Genomic DNA, 27,246 nt, shown 5'->3' on the forward strand with positions numbered 1-27,246 from the left:
TGTAAGTGCCTCAATGGGGTATGGGGTACGAGTCAAAATTAATGTTTGTGGCAATCAAAATGATGCTACAAATGCTGTCGATTGAGCTTAACTTGTACTGAACCCGAAATTCCTTAAACACAAAACTGAGTCTTCCATCTCTATTATTCATCAGTCATTTGGTTTGCACATAAAAATTACTTTCCCCTGAATGACTCATGTATGTAATTGTATGGCATTTTCATGGTTGAATGTAAAAGGCTAGACATTTTTTTTTCCATTTATTAGTATCTGAACATTTACACAGGCGGCCAAAAGCTTGGAATAATGTACAGATTTTGCTTTTATGGAAAGAAATTAGTACTTTTATTCACCAAAGTGGCATTCAACTGATCACAATGTATAGTCAGTACAAAAATAACGTGAAAAATTATTATTACAATTTGAAAAAAATGTTCAGAACTTCTTATACTTCTTATACTACTTAAAAATCCTCCATGTGCAGCAATGACAGCTTTGTAGATCCTTGGCATTCTAGCTGTCAGTTTGTCCAGATACTCAGGTGACATTTCACCCCACACTTCCTGTAGCACTTGCCATAGATGTGGCTGTCTTGTCGGGCACTTCTCACGCACCTTACAGTCTAGCTGATCCCACAAAAGCTCAATGGGGTTAAGATCCATAACACTCTTTTCCAATTATCTGTTGTCCAACTGTGTTTCATTGGCCACTCTAACCTTTTCTTTTTGTTTTTCTGTTTCAAAAGAGGCTTTTTCTTTGCAATTCTTCCCATAATGCCTGCACCCCTGAGTCTTCTCTTTACTGTTGTGCATGAAACTGGTGTTGAGCGGGTAGAATTCAATGAAACTGTCAGCTGAGGACATGTGAGGTGTATATTTGTCAGACTAGAGACTCTGATGTACTTATCCTCTTGTTTAGTTGTACATCTGGCCTTCCACATCTCTTTCTGTCCTTGTTAGAGCCAGTTGTCCTTTGTCTTTGAAGACTGTAGTGTACACCTTTGAATGAAATCTTCAGGTTTTCGGCAATTTCAAGCATTGTATAGCCTTCATTCCTCAAAACAATGATTGACTGACAAGTTTCTAGAGAAAGCTGTTTCTTTTTTTGCCATTTTTGACCTAATATTGACCTTAAGACATGCCAGTCTATTGCATACTGTGGCAACTCAAACACAAACACAAAGACAATGTTAAGCTTCATTTAATGAACCAAATAGCTTTCAACTGTGTTTGATATAATGGCAAGTGATTTTCTAGTACTCAAGGATAAGGTGTTGGAGTGATGGCTGCTGTCTAGATTTGATCAAAAATGACTTTTTTTCAAATAGTGATGGTGCTGTTTTTAACATCAGTAATGTCCTAACTATACTTTGTGATCAGTTGAATGCCACTTTGGTGAATTAAAGTACCAATTTCCTTCTAAAACAGCAAAATCTGTACATTATTGGCCACCAGTGTACATATGGGAAACATGGGGAGATTGTTTTCCTTATATGCAAACTTCTACAGACGCCCCTGTCAATCAGTATATGTATATATTGAATATTTTTTATTACAAATAGGGTACAAATGAACCATTGCCTTAATGATAAAAAAAAATAAGACAAATCTCTATAAAAGAAAACAACAACAATGCACACACATAGTTTCTTTGATAAAAATAAATAAATACAAAATGAATTGCTTTGTTACTATTTTCACAAGTACTTCATTTTAAAACTCTTAGTACAAAACTTAAACTGATCACACTTATAACAAAGCTTGTCTAAAGTAGCCTAATATCAATAACTTTCAGAGAACAATTTCATTACTATATTGGGTTGCCACTTGATCTGAAATAAAAGCAGCTGAGAAACACTGGACTACAGGACATTTACAAACATTAAGACAACTGTGTTTAAATTATCGTCAATTAGGGGAAGTATTTGATCATAATATTAATTCAAAGTCATCTGAATCTTTAAATATAAATGATATTTACTTTTTTTATAAAGTCCTGTTTTTTAACATTACATAAAATAAAATAAAAACATCTGCTTGAATGTGATTGTAATTTTAAATTCATTTCTTAGAGAGTTTCTAGTTGAGTCTATGTGAGATTTATTCATTTCTTCATTTATTTCATTTCACGATACATCATAAAAAATTATTAAAGTCAAATGCAGTCAGCACTGTCTTGGTAATGAGTGATTTTAGATTCATTTAAATCCTGTTTAATTCAACATAAGCAATTTCTATGGGTATCAAATCTGTCTGTGATGAACACACTGAAAAATATGTGAACCACACCTGTAAAACCAATAACAGGAGCTTCTGGAGTGAATCACAGGAAACATCCAGTGCTCTAGAAAAAGGTGGATAATAATAAAAATAAATAGTTAAACAGTTTTGTAATCCTTGTGTTGCAACTCCTGCTACTACTTTTTAATGAACAGTTTCGTAATTAAACCCTCCCCCTTTTTAATCAGTTATAAAAGAGCCCTGAAACATTGTGATTTCATTCCACTGCTGACCAAAGATGGATCTGCAAATCCCGATTGTGCTTCTTTCAATTTTACTCACTGGAGGTAAAAATATAAAGTATTAATGTATTATGTATTGCACATAAAGATGTCAATGAATGTCATTCTCTCTCTCTTTCTTATCAAAGGACTCTCTCTCAAATGTTATAAGTGTGAACCTGATCCAAAGACTGGTTTATGTGACAAAACAACAGAAACATGTCCCAGTGGAATTACCCAGTGTCTGAGTGAAACAGGGGAAATATCCATTGGTAAGTCCATTCATAATTTACTGAAAGTGATAGAGAGGAAATTCACATAACTGTCAATCAGCATCTGTTTAATTTTTTACATTATTCTTACTCAAGCTTAGCATGTTTTCTGGAATAACTCATTTGTATTTTATGATAAATGGCTTGTGTCCTTGTTATAGGTAACTCCAAGGTGACTCAAACACATAAAGGATGTGCAGACAAATGTGTTCCTGGAACCGTTCAAAACACAAATGGAGCAACAGTTTAAAGCAAGTGCTGTGCCACTGATCTTTGCAATGGCTCAGGTATTGTCTTTATTTGACCATGTGCTAATTTGCATTGTTTAGCAAACACATTTCTTATGCAACTTATAAATGAGGACAAAATATGAACAAAAGTGTAAGTGTAAAACTACAGATAAAAGGGGTAGATTTTTTTTTTTTTTTAAGTAATAGAAAGTGCCTTCATGTAAATATGGTTATGAATTAGTCGAGTGCTCACAGTGTATTGTAATGAACTTCGCTGATCAAGGTTTGAAGCTTGTTTAGGGACAGTGACTGTACTGATGGCTTTACAAGAGGTACAGAGGTGTTTAAATACTTCCGGAATAAGGCAGAATTAGTGTAAAATCCACACCAAATTTTAATCATGTGAATCTTAAACAATAAATATCTTATGTACATCATATACGTTTTGTTTTGATTAGATGGAATCTATAAGGGAAGTTTCCTGCTTCTCTTGTTGCCTCTGTTCTTCTACATCCTCTTTTATTGAGTTCAACAGCACTTCACATTCTACAGCTGCAGCGAAGAGGATTTGACATGTTACAGGTTAACACCGCCACATCATAATGTCACATTTATTTAATGAATTACTATGCTGTACTAAATAGCTTGTTTGTTGTTTATCTTTGCTATTTCTGTATGTTAGGAACTTAATTATGTGTTATGTATTTTGATCATGGAAAATGAATGCATCATTATTATGACCAGTGAAAAAGTATGGTAAAAGAAAAACAATCTTCACAGATACTGATCTATTTTTACATTTACATTTCCTGAAAAAGATTCAGTTTTACTGTATACACTTTACTGTGGGGTTTCATAAAGACAGTACTAAACTGCTGAAATTAAAGATTTACATGCACACATATAATTTTAAACGTCATTTTCTGTAACTACTATTACAGTGACTTCTGGAAATCGTCATGGTTACTGGTGTAACCTCCGTTCCCTGATGGAGGGAACGAGACGTTGGTGTCGATGTAGTGACACTAGGGGTCACTCTTGGGAGCCCGAGACACCTCTGGTCTTTGATAAAAGGCCAATGAAAATTGGCGAGTGGTATTTGCATGCCACTCCCCCGAACATACGGGTATAAAAGGAGCTGGTATGCAACCACTCATTCAGGTTTTACGCTGAGGAGCCGATATAAGGTCCGGCCATTTCAGCGGGTAGTTCAGCGTTGTGGCAGGAGGGACCAACGTCTCGTTCCCTCCATCAGGGAACGGAGGTTACACCAGTAACCATGACGTTCCCTATCTGTCACTCACTCGACGTTGGTGTCGATGTAGTGACACTAGGGGTCCCTATACAAAACGCCACAAGGCTGAACTGTGTTACGTGAACTGGCGGTGTGTGGTGGGCAGACTTGCTGTGTGCCTCATAGCCAGCACACCAGGTCGACACGTAACCTCCCCCAACACAGTTATGGGTGTCGAACGGCCCTTTTTGGGGACAAGTCGACTACCCAGAGATAGAGACAGGCTTAACCCAGTTGTGGCCTCTTTCCCCTTCTCTTTTTCCACTCCCTAAAAAAGGGGGATTATCCGACTGGGCCGCCAGGTCTAGTCGGGGGGTGTCCCTCCCAAGGGGAGGACACCGCGGAGACCACACCTCGCCCCAAGAGAAGGGGGGGATATTTAAGTGGAAGAATACATCACATGGTCTTTCCAACCATGTGGAGAGCCTTCAAGGTAGATCCTACCCAATGGGGGAGGAGTTACTACAACATGGAGACTGAGGGGCTCTGCCCAAGGAAGACGCAGTTTGCCAGTAGGGAAACGAACTAGCGGAAGATATAGATCGCATGGGGTTAGCCTTACAGGGAACCGCCACATGCGGAGCACCTACCCCAGAACCGGGCTCTTAGTTAGCGCGTGTACTGGGCCGGCAGCGAGTCTCTCCGAAAACTCGACTGCCACAGGGCTCGGAGGAAGTCAACCAGGGAACAACTTTTGTGAACACTACTGGGAATTAACAGCGCACGTCTTCAGCTCAAAAGGAGGTGGAAGGCGCTATGTGCAAGCGATACACCCAGCCGGCTATCCCGGGCTTATCCGCTTGTGTTGCGTGCCACTACCTGGGACCAAACCGGTTCCACCCGGAGGTTGTAGAACCTTGCAAAGGTGTTTGGTGTTGCCCAGCCCGCTGCTCTGCAATGTCTGTTAGAGAGGCACCTCTGGCCAGGGCCCACGAAGCCGCTACACCACGGGTAGAATGGGCTCGTAGCCCTACCGGGGGCGGCATGTTTTGGGCGAGACACGCCATAGTTATGGCGTCAATGAGCCAGTGGGCGATCCTCTGCTTGAAACAGCACTTCCTTTCCGCTGTGCACCAAAGCAGACAAAGAGCTGCTCAGAGATTCTAAAGCTCTGCGTGCGATCCAAATAGATAGGTAAAGTGCGCACCGGACACAGCAACGACAGGGCTAGGTCTGCCTCCTCCTGGGGCAGCGCTTGCAGGTTCACCACCTGGTCCCTAAAAGGAGTGGTGGGAACCTTGGGCACATAGCCCGGTCGGGGGTCTCAGGATCACGTGAGAATAGCCCGGACCGAACTCCAGGCACGTTTCGCTGACAGAGAACGCTTGCAGGTCACCTACCCTCTTGATGGAAGTGAGCGCAGTCAGGAGGGCAGTCTTCAAGGAGAGTGCCTTAAGCCCGGCTGACTGCAAAACTCAAAGGGGGCTCTCTGTAGACCCTGAAAAACTACAGAGGTCCGATGAGGGAACAAGGCGTGGCCTGGAGGGATTCAGCCTCCTGGCGCCTCTTAGGAACCTGATGATCAGATCATGCTTCCCTAAGGACTTACCGTCGACTGCGTCATGGTGTGCTGCTATGGCAGCAACGTACACCTTCAAGGTGGAAGGGGACAGCCTCCCTTCCAACCTCTCTTGCAGGAAGGAAAGCACTGATCTGACTGCGCACCTCTGGGGGTCTTCCTGATGGGAAGAACACCACTTAGTGAACAGACACCACTTAAAAGGCATACAGGCGCCTCGTAGAGGGAGCCCTAGCCTGAGTGAACGTGTCTACCACCGCAGGTGGGAGACAGCTTAGGTCTTCCGCGTCCCGTCCAGGGGCCAGACATGGAGATTCCAGAGGTCTGGGCGCGGGTGCCGTATGGTGCCCCTTCTCTGAGAAAGAAGGGCCTTTCTCAGGGGAATTTGCACGGGGGGAGCTGTCACGAGGAGCGTGAGGTCCGAGCACCACGTCTGGGCGGGCCAGTAGGGTGCTTACCAGGACGACCTTCTCCTCATCCTCCCTGACCTTGCACAGGGTCTGTGCGAGCAGGCTTTCCGCTGTCCACCAAAGCAGACAAAGAGCTGGTCAGAGACTCTAAAACTCTGCGTGCGATCCAAATAGATGCGTAAAGTGTGCACCAGACACAGCAACGTCAGGGCTGGGTCTGCCTCCTCCTGGGGCAGCGCTTGCAGGTTCACCACCTGGTCCCTAAAAGGGGTCCCCAGTGCTGGCCGCGCTGGCCTCATACCCGTAATCCTTTCTTACGAAAGCTAGCCGCAACCGCAACATTGCCATGGTCATGTTCTCGCAATGAGAACATGAACCATCCACAAACGCTGCTTCCGTGTGGGTCGCGCCCAGACACGAAAGACGCAACCAGGAATAACACACAATTGGAAAGGCATCTTTAAAAAGACGTGTCATTAAAAAGACGTTCCGTGTGTGCCGCTCTTTTAGAGAAATATATACTCTTTTAGAGGAAAAAAGGTCCTGTATTTTGCACTATCTACCAGCAGATGGAAGCAGAGAGTCATTTAAAGCATTAATTACTGTTTTGTAGAAGAAAAACGAGACCATTTCAAATACTGAGATAAAGAAGAGAGATAACTGTTTAAATTCTGTGCATGCATCACATCATGTTAGTTCCCCTGTGCACTCAGTCAAAGGTTCACATTTCTCTCTCTCTCTCTCTCTCTCTCTCTCTCTCATACACACACACACACACACACACACACACACACACACACATCCACTAATAACATGAAACACACACACACACACACACACACACACACACACACATCCACTAATAATATGTAACACACACACACACACACACACACACACATCCACTAATAACATGTAACACTGGTCTGACCTGCTACTGCTTCTGCACTTCAAAAATATCAGAAATGTAGCCTGTTTTTCAAGTTGCTTCTGAATTTAAAGTGATGAGAATGTGATTAGTGATTTTACATTTTAGATTTAAATAAAGTTTCTTTATTTACTCCACAGTGATACACATCATAGAAATTGTTAAAGTCAATGTAGTAAGCGATGTTTTGGCAATAAAGTTTAAAGTTATTTTAATCCTATTAAATTCATGTTTACAGTTTTTGTGAATTTGCAGTGTGTAGAATGCAATGCGATCTAACTTCTGAACATGTGCTTTATAATAAGCAGAATTTACAAATTTATTGAAAAAGTAAGTGAACCCATGGATTTAATAACTGGTCAGTCCTCCTTTGGCAGCAATAACCTCAACCAATCGTTTCCAGTAGCTGTGGATTTGACCTGCACAACGTTCAGAAGGAATTTTGGACCATTCTTCCTTACAGAACTGATTCAGCTCAGACATATTCTTAGGATGTCTGGTGTGAACGGCTCTCTTGAGGTCATTCCACAGCATCTCTATAGGGTTAAGGTCTGGGCTCTGACTGGACCACTCCAAAAAGTGGATTTTCTTTTTTTTGAAGCCATTCTGTTGTGGATTTACTTTGATGTTTAGGGTCATTGTCCTGCTGCATCATTCAACTTCTACTGAGCTTCAGCTGGCGCACAGCCACCCTGAAATTATCCTGTAGGATATCTTGATAAACTTGGGAATTCATTTTTCCCTCGAAGATGGCAAGCGCTCCAGGCCTCGAAACAGCAAAGTAGCTCACACAAAGAGCGTACACGAAACACAAGACAGACAGGGGGCGATAATGCCATCATCCCGGAATGGCCTCCGTGGCCGTGAGCACAGGCAGTGACAGGGAAACAGCTTCCGTGGCTGTGAATACCGATATGGACTGGGGAACAGCCTCCGTGGCTGTGAGGACAGGCCAGACAGGGGACGATAATGCCACGGTCCCGTCAGACAGAAACCCAACCTGACAAGGTGACAGGACCATGACACATGGTCTACGTCAGCAGATGTTTCTTGTGAATAACAAATTCAAAATGTTTGAGTGCTTTTTTAATTCAAAGTAGCTCTAACCCACACCTCCAATCTTGTTTCATTAATTGGATAACTGGTTCCCTATCTGTCACTCACTCGAAGTTGTGTCGATGTAGTGACACTAGGGGTCACTCTTGGGAGCCCGAGACACCTCTGGTCTTTGATAAAAGGCCAATGACAATTGGCGAGTGGTATTTGCATGCCACTCCCCCGGACATACGGGTATAATGGAGCTGGTATGCAACCACTCATTCAGATTTTCTCTTCGGAGCCGAACGGTCATGCTCACTGAGCTGAATACTACTGTTCATTCACCTCTGCTGGATCTGACGGTGCATTTCAGCGGCTTCTCCCCCCTCTGCACTGGTGCACTGCAGAGAATGCCCCTGGGCGCTTCGGCAGAAATAAAAGAGTATATTTCTCTAAAAGAGTATATTTCTCTAAAAGAGTGCACACACGGAACGTCTTTTTAAAGATGCGTCTTTTTAAAGATGCTTTTCCGTTTGTGTGTTATTCCTGGTTGTGCTCATTATCTCTCGCCTTCTGACGGTCACGATCACTGTCTTTCATGTCTGGGCACTGCTCACGCGGAGACAGCGTTCGTGGATGGTCATGTTATCATTGCGAGAATATGTCCATGGCAACGTTGTGGTCGAGGCTCGCCTTCGTAATAAAGCGAGCCACCCCAGAGGCTCCCGCCTCGGTCCTTTTACCCACGGGTATGAGGCCAGTGCGGCTAGCACTGGGGGCGATTTGGGGACCCCAGTGGGACCGCCTCCACTGGGTATCCCACCGCGGACCTCCCATTCCCCGGCACGCTCGTCTGCCCCGATCGGGCTTCCAGATGAGTCCGCCAGCTCGTCTCACGGCGAGTTCGACCTCTTATTCAGAGCCCACGAAAGTGATGAGCTCTCGAGCGCAGCATCGGAGAGCGGGCTCGTCCAGTCGGAAGCCTCAGCTGGGCTCCTCCCTTCGGGGTTGATTGCCCAGTCACAGGCTGACGCGGAGATGATGACATGCTTTCCCGGGCAGCCGCGAGCGTCGGCTAGAGTGGAACTCACTGCTCTTCCCTGAACCCTCGTGGCTCGGTGATTGGTTCCTGGGCTTGTGGCGCCACTCAAAGCCACGCCCCTCCCCCGTTCCTTTCTTCCCGGAAGTGCATGAAGAGCTGACAAGGTTGCAGGAGGCACTTTTTACTGCCCGGTCCCGATCTTTTCAGCTTCCCCGCCCTCACTACCCTCGATGGTGGGACGGCCAAGGGCTATTCGGCAATCCCCCGGTGGATAAAGGCGCTCGCGGTGCACCTATGCCCGCAGAGCGCCGCCACCTGGCGCGGGTGCCCAAAGCCCCCGTCCAAGGCCTGTAGGTTTACGTCGTCTCTGACGGCCAAGGCCTACGGTGCCGCTGGACAAGCCACCTCTGCCCTGCACACCATGGCTCTCCTGCAAGTCTGCCAAGGCGCTAAAAGAACTGCACGAGGTAGTTCCGCCCCAGGATTGATGCAGGAACTGCGATAGGTGACCGACCTCACTCTCCGAGCGACGGAGGTCACGGAGCAGTCTCTCGGGTGGACGATGGCCACACTAGTGGTCCAGGAGCGCCACCTTTGGCTCAACCTGGTCGAGATGGGTGAGGCTGACAAGACACGATTCCTTGCTGCCCCCATTTCCCAGACGTGCCTATTCGGCGACACAGTCAAGGACTTTGCCCAGCAGTTTTCGATGGTAGAGCAGTAGATGGATGCTAGCCGGCATATCCTGCCCCGCCGTGGCTCAAGATCCCGCACCCCGTCTACTCATCGCCAAGGGCGTCCCCCTGCGGTGGGACCAGGTTCAGCGGTGTCCACTTCACCTTGGTGAAAGACGAAAACGCTGCTACCTTGCGTGGAGATCGCTACCCTCCTACCGAAGGGCGTGATAGAACCTGTGCCTCCAGCCGAGATGAAGAAGGGGTTTTTCAGCTCCTACTTCATCGTACCGAAAAAAGTTGGTGGGTTGAGGCCAATCTTGGACCTGTGAGTTCTGAACTAGGCTTTACACAGACTCCCGTTCAAGATGCTGACGCAAAAACACATTCTGGTGAGCATCCGGCATCAAGATTGGTTTGCGGCGGTAGACCCGAAGGATGCGTACTTCCACATCTCGATCCTTCCTCGACACAGACCCTTCCTGTGTCCGAGAGTCAGGCGTATCAGTACAAAGTTCTCCCTTTCGGTCTGTCCCTGTCTCCTCACGTCTTTACGAAGGTCGCAGAGGCTGCCCTTGCCCTGTTAAGGGAGGTGGGCATTCGCTTTCTCAACTATCTTGATGACTGGCTAATCCTAGCTCATTCTCGAGACATGTTGTGCGCACACAGGGACCTGGTGCTCTCACACCTCAGTTGACTAGGGCTTCGGGTCAACTAGGAAAAGGGCAAGCTCCTCCTGGTTCAGAGCATCTCTTTTCTCGGTTTGGAGTTGGACTCAGTCTCCTTGACGGCGCACCTTACGAACGAGCGTGCCCAGTCAGTGCTGGCCTGTTTGAAGGCATTCAAACAGAAAACAGCGGTTCCACTGAAACTTTTTCAGAGGCTCCTGCGGCATATGGCATCCTCGGCGGTGGCCACCCCGCTCGGGTTGATGTATATGAGGCCGCTTCAGCACTGGCTCCAGACTCGCCACGGGACATGTCGCGTGGTCATCACGCCGGTCTGTCACCGTCTTTTGAGCCCTTGGACCGACCTCTCGTTTCGACGGGCAGGTGTTCCTCTAGAACTGGTCCCCAGGTGCGTCGTGGTCACGACAGACGCCTCCAAAACGGGCTGGGGCGCTGTTTGCAATGGGCACGCAGCCACCAGCCTCTGGACGGGTCCGCGACTGCATTGTCACATAAACTGCCTCAAGTTGTTGGCAATTCTGCTCGCCCTGCGGAGGTTTCGGCTGTTGATCCAGGGCAAGCACGTGTTAGTTCAAATCAAATCAAATCAAATCAAATCACTTTATTGTCACACAGCCATATACACAAGTGCAATGGTGTGTGAAATTCTTGGGTGCAGTTCCGATCAACATAGCAGTCGTGACAGTGATGAGACATATACCAATTTACAATAACATCAAATTAACACAGCACAATTTAAACATCTGTTATACACATAATTACACTCAACAATATACAAATAATAACATACACTGTACAGTATACAATACGCTGTTTTTTTTTTTTTTACTATATAGATACACATTATTCAATAAAAGTTAAAAATTAAAATATATAAAAAAAAGTATATATATATATAGAATGTACAGTATTGTACTGTATTGACATTCAGGCTGTCGGTTGATAGTCAGTTGTTAAGAGAGAACATAATATAATAATAATAATATAATTTATGACGGTCCAGTGTAAGATATAAGAGTAAGGGTAATAAAGTGCAGTGCTGATGTATTTTGATCGTGGGAGATCAAGAGTTCAGAAGTCTGATTGCTTGGGGGAAGAAGCTATCATGGAGTCGGCTGGTGCGGGTCCTGATGCTGCGATACCGCCTGCCTGATGGTAGCAGTGAGAACAGCCCATGGCTCGGGTGGCTGGAGTCTCTGATGATCCTCCGAGCTTTTTTCACACACCGCCTTGTATATATTTCCTGGAGGGAGGGAAGCTCACCTTCGATGATGTGTCTGGCAGTTCGCACCACCCTTTGCAGTGCTTTGCGGTTGTGGGCGGTGCTATTGCCGTACCAGGCGGAGATACAGCCAGTCAGGATGCTCTCCACAGTGCAGGTGTAGAACCGTGTGAGGATGTGGCGGTTCATTCCAAACTTCCTCAGCCGTCTCAGGAAGAAGAGGCACTGATGAGCCTTCTTCACAACGACTTCAGTGTGGACGGACCATGTGAGTTCCTCAGTGATGTGGACACCCAGGAACTTGAAGCTGCTGACTCTCTCCACTGGTGCTCCATTGATGGTGATGGGACTGTGTTCTCTGTCTTTTCTTCTGAAGTCCACCACAAGCTCCTTTGTCTTACTGACGTTGAGGAAGAGGTTGTGCTCCTGACACCAGTGTGTCAGAGTGTGCACCTCCTCTCTGTAGGCTGTTTCATCATTGTCAGTGATCAGACCTACCACCGTCGTGTCATCAGCAAACTTATTGATGGCATTGGAGCTATGTGTTGCCACACAGTCATGTGTGTAAAAGGAATACAGTAGTGGGCTAAGAACACAGCCCTGCGGGGCTCCAGTGTTGAGGGTTAGTGATGAGGAGATGTTGCTGCCTATTCTAACCACCTGGCGTCTGCTTGACAGGAAGTCCAGGATCCAGCTGCACAGCGAGCTGTTTAAGCCCAGAGCCCGGAGTTTCTCATCTAGCTTGGAGGGCGCTATGGTATTGAATGCTGAGCTATAGTCTACAAACAGCATTCTCACATAAGTGTTCTTTTTTTCCAGGTGGGAGAGAGCAGTGTGTATTGTAGATGCAATGGCATCATCAGTGGAGCGGTTGTTGCGGTAAGCAAACTGCAGCGGGTCAAGATTGAGTGGCAATACAGAGCAGATGTAATCTCTGATTAGTCTCTCAAAACATTTGCTGATGATGGGGGTCAGAGCAACAGGACGCCAGTCATTTAAACAAGTTATTTTTGATTGTTTTGGTACAGGCACAATGGTGGATGTTTTAAAGCATGTGGGGACTACAGACAAAGAGAGGGAAAGGTTGAAAATGTCCGTAAAAACACCAGCCAGCTGGTTCGCGCACGCTCTGATGACACGCCCCGGAATGCCGTCTGGGCCCGCAGCATTGCGGATATTCACCTGTCGGAAGGATTGGGTTACATCCGCTACAGAGACGGAGAGTGAACTAACCTCTGTAGCTTCAGCCACGAGAGCTCTCTCCGCGAGGGCAGTGTTATTTCCCTCGAAACGAGCATAAAAAGTATTTCGCTCATCCGGTAGAGAGGTAGCGGTGTTCATGGCAGAGTTTTTATTCCCTTTAAAGTCCGTGATGATGTTAATTCCCTGCCACATGCTTCTAGAGTTGGTGGTGTTAAACTGTCCTTCAATCTTGCTCCTGTACTGGCGTTTTGCGGTTCTGATAGTTTTTCGGAGGGCATAACTGGCTTGTTTATGCTCCTCCGCGTTCCCGGAATTAAAAGCGGAGGTCCGCACATTAAGTGCCGCGCGAACATCGCTATTGATCCATGGCTTCTGATTCGGATAGATCCGTATTGTCCTGGTCGGAATCACTTCCTCTACGCATGTTCTGATGAAACACATTACGCTATCAGCGTAAAGCTCGATGTCGTCATCAGAGGCGGACCGGAACATCTCCCAGTCCGTGTGATCAAAACAGTCCTGTAGCGTAGAGTCTGATTGGTCCGACCAGCACTGGATCGTTCTGAGGGTGGGTGCTTCCTGTTTCAATTTCTGCCTGTAAGCGGGCAGAAGCAGAATGGAAGAGTGGTCCGATTTGCCAAATGGTGGGCGGGGGAGGGATTTGTAGCCATCCCGGAAGGGAGAGTAGCAATGGTTCAAAACCCGGTCCCCTCATGTGTTGACACTGATGTGTTGGTAGTATTTCGGTGCTATTGACTTGAAGTTGGCTTTGTTAAAGTCCCCGGTCACAATGAACGTGGCCTCAGGGTGCGCGGTTTCCTGCTCGCTTATACTCCCATACAGTTCCTTGAGTGCCTGGTCTGTGTCGGCTTGTGGTTGGATGTACACAGCAGTGATAATGACCGCTGTGAATTCCCTCGGTAGCCAGAATGGTCGACACAGAAGCATAAGAAATTCCAGATCAGGAGAACAGAAAGACTTGATAGAATGTACGTTCCTCTGATCACACCAGGATTTGTTGATCATAAAACATACACCACCTCCTCTAGTTTTACCTGAGAGGTCTTTCGCTCTGTCCGCTCGGTGCACGGAGAACCCCGCGGGTTCAATGGCTGAGTCTGGAATCTCCGCAGACATCCATGTTTCTGTTAGGCAGGTAATGCAGCAGTCCCTCGTCTCTCGTTGGAAAGAGATCTGCGCTTTCAGCTCGCAGAGCTTGTTATCCAGAGACTGAACATTTGTCAGTAGAATAGTGGGTAGTGGGGGTCGATTTGCGCGGCGTCTTACTCTGATGAGAACGCCGGCTCTGTTTCCCCTTTTCCTCCTGCGTTTCTGCGGCCGTGCTGCCCAGACAAAGGGCTCCGCTTGCGTGTTTGTAAACAGCGGGTCAGCATTGAGGAATGTGAAGTCCAGTTTTCGGTGTGAGATCGCTGAACCAATGTCCAAAAGTGTTTGTCTGTCGTAGACAATAAGGCAGACAACATCCAAGACAAAAAACATAAGAATTGTGAACAAAACAAACAAAACATTGCTATGTAGTGTCGAAGCTCGCAATGCAGCAGCCATACTCGGCGCCATCTTGAGTCCTTTAATCAGACAGACAACACGACAATAGTAGCATATGTCAACCGCCAAGGCGGTTTGCGCTCTTGTTGTATGTCACAACTCGCCCGCCGTCTCCTCCTCTGGAGTCAGCAGCACTACAAGTCGTTAAAAGCCACTCACATCCCGGGCAACCTCAACACTACAGCGGATGCGCTGTCATGACAGTTTACCCTCAGGGGAGAGTGGAAACTCCACCCTCAGGTGGTCCAGCTGATTTGGAGTCGATTCGACAGGCACAGGTGCACCTGTTTGCCTCCCAAGAATCCTCCCCACTGCCCGCTCTGGTACGCCCTGACCAAGGCCCCCCTCAGCATAGACGCGCTGGCACACAGCTGGCCCCCTGGCATGCGCAAATATGCGTTTCCCCCAGTGAGCCTGCTTGCACAGACTCTGTACAAGGTCAGGGAGGATGTGGAGCAGGTCATCCTGGTAGCACCCTACTGGCCCACCCAGATGTGGTGCTCGGACCTCACGCTCCTCGCGACAGCTCCCCCCTGGCGAATTCCACTGAGGAAGGACCTTCTTTCTCAGGGATGGGGCACCATCTGGCACCCGCACCCAGACCTCTGGAATCTCCATGTCTGACCCCTGGACGGGACCTGCGGTGGCAGACACAATCACTCAGGCTAGGGCCCCCTCTATGAGATGCCTGTATGCCTTTAAGTGGTGTATGTTCGCTAAGTGGTGTTCTTCCCGTCAGGAAGATCCCCAGAGATGCGCAGTCAGATCAATGCTTTCCTTCCTGCAGGAGAGGTTGGAAAGGAGGCTGTCCCCTTCCACCTTGAAGGTGTAAATTGCTGCCATAGCAGCACACCACGACGCAGTCGACGGTAAGTCCTTAGGGAAGCACGACCTGATCATCAGGTTCCTAAGAGGCACCAGGAGGCTGAATCCCTCCAGACCGTGCCTCATTCCCTCATCGGACCTCTGTAGTTCTTCAGGGTCAACAAAGAGCCACCTTTGAGCCTTTGCAGTCAGCCAAGCTTAAGGCACTCTCCTTGAAGACTGCCCTCCTGACTGCGCTCACTTCCATCAAGAGGGTAGGTGACCTGCAAGCGTTCTTTGTCTTTGAAACGTGCCTGGAGTTCGGTCCAGGTTACTCTCACATGATCCTGAGACCCTGACCGGGCTATGTGCCCAAGGTTCCCACCACCCCTTTAGGGACCAGGTGGTGAACCTGCAAGCACTGCCCCAGGAGGAGGCAGACCCAGCCCTGTTGTCGCTGTGTCCAGTGCGTGCTTTACGCATCTATTTGGATCGCACGCAGAGCTTTAGAATCTCTAAGCAGCTCTTTGTCTGCTTTGGTGCACAGCGGAAAGGAAGCACTGTCTCCAAGCAGAGGATCGTCCACTGGCTCATTGACGCCATAACTATGGCATATGTCACCTAGGACATGCCGCCCCCGGTAGGGCTACCAGCCCATTCTACCAGGGGTGTAGCGGCTCCCTGGGCCCTGGCCAGGGGTGCCTCTCTAACAGACATTTGCAGAGCAGCAGGCTGGGCAACACCCAACACCTGTGCAAGGTTCTACAACCTCCGGGTGGAACCGGTTTCGTCCCAGGTAGTGGCACGCAACACAAGCGGATAAGCCCGGGTGTACCCCGGGTGATAGCTGGCCGGTTGTATCACTTGCACATAGCGCCTTCCACCACCCTTGGAGCTGAGGACGTGCACCATTAATTCCCAGTAGTGTTCACAAATTTTGTTCCCTGGTTGACTTCCTCCGAGCCCTGTGGCAGTCCAGTTTTTGGAGAGACTCGCTGCCAGCCCAGTACACGTGTTAAGAGTCCTGTTCTGGGGTAGGTGCTCCGCATGTGGCAGTTCCCTGTAAGGCTAACCCCATGCGATATATATCTTCCGCTAGTTCGTTTCCCTAATGGCAAACTGCGTCTTCCTTGGGCAGAGCCCCTCAATCTCCATGTTTGTAGTAACTCCTCCCCATTGGGCAGGATCTACCTTGAAGGCTCTCCACATGGTTGGAAAGACCGTGTGACGTATTCTTCCACTTAAATATCCCCCCCTCTCTTTGGGCGAGGTGTGGTCTCCGCGGTGTCTTCCCCTTGGGAGGGACACCCCCTGACTAGACCTGGCAGCCCAGTCGGATAATCCCCCTTCTTTTTTAGGGAGTGGAAAAAGAGAAGGGGAAAAGAGGCCACGACTGGGTTAAGCCTGTCTCTATCTTTGGGTAGTCGACTTGTCCCCAAAAAGGGCCGTTCGAACTCATAAATATGTTGGGGGAGGTTACGTGTCGACCTGGTGTACTGGCTATGAGGCACACAGCAGTCTGCCCACCACACACCGCCAGTTCACGTAACACAGTTCAGCCAGTTGTGGCGTTTCGTATAGGGACCCCTAGTGTCACTACATCGACACAACGTCAAGTGAGTGACAGATAGGGAACGTCATGGTTACTGGTGTAACCTCCGTGTCCCTCCTGCCACAACGCTGAACTATCCGCTGAAATGGCCGGACTTTATATCGGCTCCTCAGCATAAAACCTGAATGAGTGGTTGCATACCAGCTCCTTTTATACTCGTATGTCGCCAATTTTCATTGGCCTTTTATCAAAGACCAGAGGTGTCTCGGGCTCCCAAGAGTGACCCCTAATGTCACTACATCGACACAATGTCTCGTTCCCTCCATCAGGAGCCATGACGTTTTCCAACTACTGACTCTAATTAGCTTTTGTTGACATCATTAGCTTAGGGGTTCACATAATTTTTCCAACCTATATTGTGAATGTTTGAATGATATATACAGTATGTACAAGAACAATACAATAATTTGTGTGTTATTGGTTAAAACAGATTGTGTTTGTTCATTATTGTAACTTAGATGTAGATTAAACCAGATTTAAAGACAAATTCATAAATAGATGCAGGTAATTCCAAAGGATTAACATACATTTTCTTGCCACTGTATATAGTGAAAGTGGTTCTTAACTGAAAGAGACTTTGAAAAACTTTTATTAATAATGTGTCATAAACAAAAGCGTTCTCCTCTTCCTCACTGTTGCTGTAGTAATACTGCAGCTTCTCCCCAGGTATCTTATCATCCAGTGTTATCATGACTACACACTTAACCAAAGGTCTGAGAAAGGGAGTTCTTAGTCTCTTATGGGAATTGCACATCACACTGAGAAGTGTCAAAACCAAAGGTTTAACATCACACATCACATTAAGTAGTGTCAAAATAAGACATCTTGTTGGGGGGAGTTCAAGTGGGTGCCATACAAGCTAAAACTGCTGTTGCCTGATGGTAAAATAAAATCTGGGCCGCGATCACACTGAGGCAGTGTTCGTGGATGGTTTGTGTTCTCATTGTGAGAACATGACCATGGCAACGTTGTGGTCGTGGCTTTCCTTCCTCTGGGGGAAAGCCACTCCAGCCTCCCCCCACGCTGCGCCTTCTACCTACGGGTACGTGGCCGGCCCGGCTGGCACTGGAGGCTATTTGGGGATTTCAATGGGTGCGGTCTCACCGGGTAATTCCCCGCGAACCTCCCGTTTACCAGCATGCTCGTCTGCCCCCGTCGAGATCTGAGATGAGACCAGCTCACCTCATGGGCAGCTTAACATCTCTTTCAGGGCTCGCGAGCAGGATGAGTCCTCGATCACTGCATCGGAGAGCGCACTGGCGATGTTGGACATCGAGGACTCGACTTGGCTGCCACCTTCGGGTCTGCCCACCCAGTTTGAGGCCAACGCAGAGCTGACCGCCATGCTTGCCCGGGCCACTGCGAGTGTCGGGTTGAACTGGAACCCTCCCCTGAGCCCGCATGGCTAGATGACTGGTTCCTGGGCTCGGGGCGCCCCTCCCCGGTCTCTTTCTTCCCGGAAGTGCACGATGAACTGACGAGGTTGTGGATCTTTTTCTGCCCGAACCTGACTTCCCAGTTCGTCTGCTCTCACTACCCTCGTTGGTGGGGCGGCACACGGGTCCTGCGCTCCCCTCCAAGGCCTGTAGGACTATGTCGTCTCTGGCTACTATAGCCTACAGTGCCGCTGGACAGGACGCCTCCACCCTGCATGCCATGGTCCTCCTGCAAGTACACCAGGCCAAGGTGATGTGATGCAGGAGCTGCACTTGATGACCGACCTCTCCCTCCAGGTGACAAAGGTCATGGCGCGAGCACTCGGGCAGGTGATGTGGTGGTCCAGGAGTGGTACCTGTGGCTGAATCTGGTCGAGATGAGGGACGCCGACAAAGTTCGCTTTCTCAACACTCCCATATCCCAGATCGGCCTATGCGGCGACACTGTCGAGGACTTTGCCCAGCAGTTCTCGGCAGTGAAGAAGCAGATGGAGGCGATACAGCACATCTTGCCCCAGCACGGCTCACGATCCCATACCCCATCTGCTCGCCGAGGGCATCCCCCTTCAGCGGCAAAACCCAGATGGGTCCACCACAGCCCAAGTCCAGTTCTCAGCCCCAGCATAGAGCCCCCCGCAGGAAGCTGATGCCCCCTGCCTCACGACCTGGTGCAAGGACCCGGAAGGCTCCTAAGGGCCCCTGAGATGGATGACCCAGGGAGGGAGATGTCCGCTGCTACCATGGAGCTGGTACCCAGGCCACTCCATCCCCTGGTGTAGGGCCGGGAATTAAATCCTGTGTTTCCTTTTGTTTTGTGTTTGCTGCACCCCGAACGGGCTGCGGTACACATATTTTCAAAAAAAGAGCGGTTTCCTCACTCCTTGGGTCACATAATCAGTGTTTACGACATTATCACGGTGTCCGAACACTTGCAGCCAGGGCCCTGCGAACGCAGCCCCCCTGCCTTCGCACGCATGCCTGGCCGCACCACACCTACAACCCCGGCCAGCCGATTGTGACGAGTCTCAAGGACGGCCCAAAAGGCCCTTATCCTCAGTCGCTGACCCACCCTATGCCGGGTATGCGGAGCAAGGTAAGTGCTTCGAGGTTCACCTTAGTGCAGCCACTTCGGGATGAAGCAAGGGTCCTCGACTTGGCATTTCCTGCTCCCCCCGCCATGAGGCCCCGTCCCAGATACGTCAGATGTGATTTTCCCATTAGTGCCCCTTGCCCGGAGCTTGGACCCGTGGATGGGTGCTTTCCAACATGTCGCGGTGGCTGGCCAGGACCATCCGACTCGGCTACGTGATTCAGTTTGCCAGGCACCCGCCCCCGTTCAGCGGGTCCGCTTCAACTCAGTGCAGGCAGAGATCATGACCCTTCTGCGCAAGGGCACGATAGAGCCTGTCACTCCAGCCAAAATGAGGAAAGGGTTCTACAGCCCTTACTTCATCGTGCCAAAGAAAGGCGTTGGGTTGCGGCCAATCTTGGACCAACGAGTCTTGAACCGGGTCTTACACAGACTCCCTTTCAAGATGCTGACGCAGAAGCGCATTTTGGCATGCGGATCAGCAGCATCAACATTGGTTCGCGTCGGTAGACCTGAAGGATGCGTACTTTCACGTCTCGGTTTTACCTCGTCACAGACCCTTCCTACGGTTTTCTTTCGATGGCCAGTGTATCGTGCAAGGTCCTCCCCTTCGGCCTGTCCCTGTCCCCTCGCGTCTTCATGAAGGTTGCAGAGGCAGCTCTTGCCCCATTAAGGGAAGTGGGCATCCGCATACTCAACTACCTCGACGACTTGCTGATTCTAGCACACTCTCGAGAGTTGCTGTGCACACACAGGGACCTGGTACTCAGGCACCTCAGCCATCTATGGCTTTGGGTCAACTCGTTAGTTAGACTCGGTCTCGATGATAGCGTGTCTCACAAGCGGGTGCACACAGTCGGTGCTAAACTGCCTGAAGTCATTCAGGCTGAGGACAGCGGTTCCACTGAAACACTTTCAGAGGCTCCTGGGGCATATGGCATCCTCAGCGGTGGTCATGCCACTCGGGTTGATGCATATGAGACCGCTTCAGCACTGGCTTCAGACTCGAGTCCCGAGATGGGCATGGCGCCGTGGCACACATCGCATGGTTATCACGCCAGTCTGCTGCCATTTATTCAGTCCTTGGACAGACCTTGCATTTCTGCGAGCGGGAGTCCCCCTACAGCAAGTGTCCAGAGGCATCGTGGTCACTAGAGATGCCTCCACGTTGGGCTGGGGCGCCATGTGCAATGGGGCAAGCATGTGTTGTCCGGTCGGACAACATAGTGACAGTAGCATAAATAAATCGCCAAGGCAATTTAAGCTCTCGTCGCATGTCGCAATTCACCCGCATCTCCTCCTCTGGAGTCAGCAATGGCTTAGGTCACTGCGGGCCACTCACATCCCGGGCAGCCTCAATGCCACAGCGGACACGCTGTCACGGCAGGCGACACTCAGCGAAGAGTGGAGACTCCACCCCCAGGTGGTCCAGCTGATTTGCGCTTCTGCGTCAGCATCTTGAACGGGAGTCTGTGTAAGGTCCGGTTCAAGACTCGCAGATCCAAGATTGGCCGAAATCCTCCCAATTCCCGCTCTGGTATTCCCTGACAGGAGCCCCCCTCGGGACAGACGCACTGGCACACAGTTGGCCCCGGGGGCTGCACAAATACGCGTTCCCCCCAGTGAGCCTACTTGCACAGATCCTGTGCGAGATCAGGGAGGACGAGGAACAAGTCATCCTCGTGGCCCCATATTGGTCCACCCAGACTTAGTTTTCAGATCTCACGATCCTCACGACAGCACATCCCTGGCAGATTCCCCTGAGGAAGGGCCTCCTCTCTCAGGGATGGGGCACCATCTGGCACCCATGCCCAGACCTCTGGAACCTCCACGTCTGGCCCTTGGACGGGACATGGAAGACCTAAGTGGCCTGCCACTAGCAGTGGTAGACACGATCACTCAGGCCAGGGCTCCCTCTACGAGGCAGCTTTATGCCCTGAAGTGGCATTTATTCACGAGTTGGTGTTCTTCCCGAGGTGAAGACACCCAGAGATGTACAGTCGGATCAGTGCTTTCCTTCCTGCAGGAGAGGCTGGAGCGGCGGCTGTCCCCCTCCACCTTGAAGGTCTATGTGGCCACCATAGCGGCACATCACGACGCAGTGGATGGTAAGTCCTTAAGGAAGCACGACCTGATCATCAGGTTCCTGAGAGGAGCCCGGAGGCTGAATCCTCCTAGGCCACACCTCTTTCCCTCATGGGATCTCTCCGTGGTTCTCCTGGGCTTTTGGAAAGCCCTGTTTGAGCCGCTAGAGTCAGTCGAGCTGAAAGCCCTCTCTTTGAAGATGGCCCTCCTGATTGCGCTCACCTCCATAAAGAGGGTTGGGGACCTGCAGGCGTCCTCTGTCAGCGATACCTGCCTGGAGTTCAGTCCGGTAGACTCTCACGTAATCCTGAGACCCCGGCCGGGCTATGTGCCCAAGGTTCCCATTCAGGGATCAGGTGGTGAGCCTGCATGTGCTTCCCCGGGAGGAGGCAGACCCAGCCCTGTCATTGCTGTGTCTGGTTTTGTCCTGTGTTTTGTCAGGTATGAACAGGTAAGTTTGGTAATACGGAACAGCTGGCCGGGTGTATCACTTGCATATAGCGCCTTTCCCCTCCGTGAGGCAAAGACGTGCACTTCTTCTCCCATGCGAGTTCATGAACTGTGAACCCTGGATGTCTTTCCTCCCTAGCCCTGTGGCTCATGAATTCAACAGAGGAATTCGAAGCCGGACCCACTACGGGTACTAATATGCCCTGTACTGGGGTAGCTGCTCCACAGGTTCCAGTTACTACGGTAACACCCTGTGAAGTATTTTCTTCGAGGCAGGACCTACCACCACACCTCTTCCATGTGCGGCTGGTAAGCCCACGTGACGTATTGCCACATGTTACCTCCTTGTTGGGCAGGATGTGGTCTCCGTGGGGTCTTTTCCCCCTGAAAGAATAGGAAAGGGAAAGAACACCTTCCCCAATGCGTATAATAGCATTAGATGGCCCCAGCCGAATCTAATACTCTGGAGAGAAACATAGAGAGAAAAGGCAGCGGCTGGCACGGCCTGCTCTCATACTAGTTACGTCACTTCCCCCCCTCTGGGATGTCTGGAACTACATGAAGTCTTGTGGGGCGTTGGGGGAGGTTACGTGCAGACTGATGCACCTGCTATTAAGCACGCAGCAGCTTGCTTGCACCTGCATCAGCAGTTCACGTAACACGGTCCAACTGTTGTGCCATTTTTCTATAGGGACACCTAGTGTCACTACATCGACACAACGTCGAGTGAGTGACAGAAGGGGAACGTCTCGGTTACTGTTGTAACCTCCGTTCCCTGATGGAGGGAACGAGACATTGTGTCCCTCTTGCCACAAGGCTGTACTATCTGCTGAAATGTCCGGGACCTTTTCTCGGCTCCTCAGCACAAAACCTGAATGAGTGGTTGCGAGCCAGCTCCTTTTATACCCATATGTCCGGGGGAGTGGCATGCAAATTCCACTCGCCAATCCTCATTGGCCTTTTTTCAAAGATTAGAGGTGTTTGGGGCTCCCAAGAGCGACCCCTAGTGTCATTACATCGACACAACGTCTCGTTCCCTCCATCAGGGAACGGAGGTTACAACAGTAACCGAGACGTTTTTAGATGTGATTTAAATGAGGAGAAAGTGGTGAGTTCCCAAAGGGGTTGTGGGAGAGCATTCCAAAGTCGAGGAGCAATAGTCATAAATGACCTGCCAACCTGAACTTCGGGACAAACAGGAATTTTTCCCCAGTAGACCATAGAGTGCGAGTGGGAATATAAGGGCGAAGCAACTCAGTGATGTACTGAGGAGCAAGTGTGTGAAGAGCCTTGAAAGTTATCTACAATATCTTGTATTAAATGTGATATGTAATTGGTAGCCAGTGGAGCTGTTGCAGAATGGGAGTGATGTGTGCAGACTTTTTACTGGAAGCAAGAACTCTAGCTGCAGAATTTTGGATGTATTGTAGGTGATTTAGGGTCTTAGTGGGTAAACCAAAGAAAAGTGAATTACAACAATCCAATGTAGAGGAAATGAATGCATGGACTAGTGATTCTGCATTGTCCGTATTGAGTACTGGGTGGAGACGGGCAATATTGCGTTAATGAAAAAATTACGTCTTTTAATGTTTAAGGTGTTATGCATAACTGAAAAGCTTTTTGTACCTTCTTTGAATAAATCAAGTTTTAATGCCTGATCTCAGTTATTATTTTCTTTAGAGCCAAGTAAATTAAGTAGAAACAGTGTTATAGGCATAAATGATAATTTGAAACGACTTGCTATTAGATGCTAAATCTTATTCGTGTGACATATATTTTGAAGTTAATTAAGGTGAATGAACTGATACATTTGTGTATATCTAACGAAGGTTTTCAAGGTGTGCTGACATAAAATTTACCACAAGCTGAATTTACTTAAAAAGCGTGATGCAAAAATTTTACGTAAATATCTTAAGTTAATCCAACACATCATTTTTTCAGTGCACTGGTCAGTCAAACAGTTAGCCCCGCCCCAAACACATGTCATCGGCTGTGCCAATGTTTTGACTGTGCCACGGAGCCATCGTGTTTACTATTTTCAGTGGAATCAACCTACCAATAGCTTATAGTTATCTCTATATTTTAAACTGAAGCAGGAGAATGTATTCTAACATATATATATATATATACAGTGTATGTTAGATACAGTATATGTACAGAACTATTGATTGACAGGAAAAATCTAGGGGCCAATAGCCCAAAGATTAAGCGTAACTAACCACTAATGTAGTTAAATTCTAACAAGTGTCATAGGAAACTCACCATTAAGTGTATATAGAATAATAATAAAAATACTGATAATAATAATATTTGTCTTCATTATCATATTCATAATTCCTCATCTGCAGCACCCCACATCCATTGAATATATTCAGTGCTCTAAAAAGCAGCAAAATAACCCTGTACATAGGCAAGTTAATTTATTGATATTAGGTAAAATGGGTGTAATGTAGTATCTTTTAGAAAAGTCTGCATCGCCTCTGGAATGGATCTAATGCCCCTGGTCTATTGCACTGCTTGAGGTTTGTGCTTTGGGAAACCTAGCCCAGATTCTAACAAAATGCTGCTTTTATGTTAATTGTCACTTTTGCAGCTTGTGTAGGACTAAGTTCCTTTTTAAGAAACAGCTCAAAGTTTTCTCAACAGATTAAACCCTCCCCTTTCTGAGCAGTCATAAAAGTGTCCTGAAACCTTTAGATTTCATTCCACTCCTGACCCAAGATGGATCTGCAAATCTCTATAGTATTTCTTCTCATTTTTGTCACTGGAGGTAGAAAAAAAAAAAAAAAAAATCGAATGTGTAGGTTTATTAATGTATTATGTTGTACACATGGACAGATTAATGAATGTCTTTTTTTTTTCATTGAAGGACACACTCTCAAATGTTATAATTGCCAGCCTGGCATGATGGGTTCGTGTTTGGATAAAGAGTGTAACGTTGTTGGCTGCTGACAATGATGGCAATGACGAAGACGTGAAGATGAAGAACCCAAATGCAGTTTATTTATTAACGTGATAACCAATAACCCTGACTACAAAACAAAACATGAACATGGACTAGACTAGACTATGGCTTGACTACAGCGTACCAAACACATACCATCACATTCAACACTTGACAACTACACAAAGGAAAACATGAGGCTTAAATACAAGACATGGGAGAACATAAACCAATGAACAAACAGAACTCATAACAAGCTAATTAAACAATAACCCAATGAAAACATGACACAAGAACATGGAGGGAAAACAGGAATCACATGACAAGGGAAACAGGAACACATGACATGAACCAGTAACTAGAATTTCAAAATAAAAGACATGAATCAACACAATACACATGACATATCCCCCCCACTAAGGGGGGGGGGGTCTTGAGGCGTGGGGCGTGGCAAGAAAGGGCGAGGGGCATGGGACCAGGGCAAAGTCCGTGGGGAGTGAAGCCATGAGAGGCTCGAGGGGCGGAGCCATGGAACGTGGTGCCTGGTGAGTAGCCGAAGACTCGAAGGGCCAGGGTGGAGCCGATGGCAGGGAGGACCAAGGCAGTGCTGGAGGCTCGGAGGAGTAAGGCGGAGCTGAGGGATCGGAAGACTGAGGTGGAGCCGGTGGGACTGAGGACCAAGGTGGAGCCGTAGGGAAAGAGGTCCCCGGTGAAGCTGATAGATTGGAGGGACGAGGCACAGCCAGAGGATCAGAGAGCCAAAGCGGAGCCAGGTGACCGACAGACCAAGGAGGAGCCAGAGGGACGAGGGACCCCGGCACAGCCGACAGGCTGAAGGATCGTAGTGGAGCCGAGGGAACGCCGAGCTGAGGCAATGTCGAGGAACCGACAGGCCAAGGCGAAGTCCAGGGCTCGGAGGGTCCAGGCGGGATCAGAGGGCCGAAAGTTCCCCTTGCCTGCTCAGGAAACTAAGGGTGGGTATAAGGGTCCCACTGCTCAAGTGTGGCTGTGACATGGCATGGAACAGGCTGAGGCGTTGCTGTGACGTGGCATGGAGCAGGCTGAGGCGTTGCTGTGACGTGGCATGGAGCAGGCTGAGGCGTTGCTGTGACGTGGCATGGAGCAGGCTGAGGCGTTGCTGTGACGTGGCATGGAGCAGGCTGCTGACAATGATGGCAATGACGAAGACGTGAAGATGAAGAACCCAAGTGCAGTTTATTTATTAACGTGATAACCAATAACCCTGACTACAAAACATGGACTTGACTTGACTTGACTTGACTTGACTTGACTTGACTTGACTTGACTTGACTTGACTTGACTTGACTTGACTTGACTTGAGCGTACCCAACACATTCAATACTTGACAACTACACAAAGGAAAACATGAGGCTTAAATACAAGACATGGGAGAACATAAACCAATGAACTAACAGAACTCATAACAAGCTAATTAAACAATAACCCAATGAAAACATGACACAAGAACATGGAGGGAAAACAGGAATCACATGACAAGGGAAACAGGAACACATGACATGAACCAGTAACTAGAATTTCAAAATAAAAGACATGAATCAACACAATACACATGACAAAGAGGTGATATGTTCCAATGACTAATCCAAATGTGTTATAAGAAAAGTTGAACAATGCATTGGTAAGTCCAGTCATAATTTACTGAAAGTGATACCACTGGAGTGAACATTTTTATTTGTTGATCTCTTCACACAACTGTGAATCAGCTTCTGTTTTATTTTCTAAATGATTCACAGAGAAAATCAGAAACTGTTTATATATATATTATTAAATATGGGGTTTGTGTCTTTTTTTATATATATAGATAAGGTGCTTGTCACAAGCAAGGGGTGTGCTGGAACATGTGAACCAGGGACCAAGTGCTGTGACACTGATCTTTGCAATGGCACAGGTTTTGTCTTTAGCTGACCATGTGCTAATTTATATTTATTCATTTAGCAGACACTTTTCTCCAAAGTAACTTAAATAACTAAAATACAAGTGATTGATCATAAAGAGTTTATATTATTAGCAGTGCAGTAGTTGTGTTAGTAAAAAAAAAACATGTTTTGTCTTGATTAAATGGAATCTATAAGGGAAATTTCCTCCTCCCGATGCCTCTGATCTCCTACATCCTGCTTCATTGAGTTCAGCAGCACTTCAGATTGTACAAATGCAATGAAGAGGGTCTTACATGTTACATGTTATTTTATTTGAATT

General features: G+C 48.0%; 1 protein-coding gene across 2 annotated transcripts in view; it reads left to right on the forward strand.

Annotated features, from left to right (window-relative positions):
* Positions 1-27,246, forward strand: part of LOC127428673 (urinary protein 1-like) — a 226,678-nt gene that overhangs the window by 128,309 nt on the left and 71,123 nt on the right. The window contains exon 4 of one of the 2 annotated variants that reach the window (XM_051677181.1): positions 3,461-3,786. The exons of the other annotated variant lie outside the window; for it this stretch is intronic. Coding sequence (XP_051533141.1) covers positions 3,461-3,528 — 68 coding nt within the window. The 3' untranslated portion in view covers positions 3,529-3,786. Of the gene's footprint in view, positions 1-3,460; positions 3,787-27,246 lie in introns of those variants that run through there. 2 annotated transcript variants of the gene reach the window in all.

This window comes from Myxocyprinus asiaticus, chromosome 38 (genome assembly GCF_019703515.2).
Source record: "Myxocyprinus asiaticus isolate MX2 ecotype Aquarium Trade chromosome 38, UBuf_Myxa_2, whole genome shotgun sequence".
Classification (NCBI taxonomy): Eukaryota; Metazoa; Chordata; class Actinopteri; order Cypriniformes; family Catostomidae; genus Myxocyprinus; species Myxocyprinus asiaticus.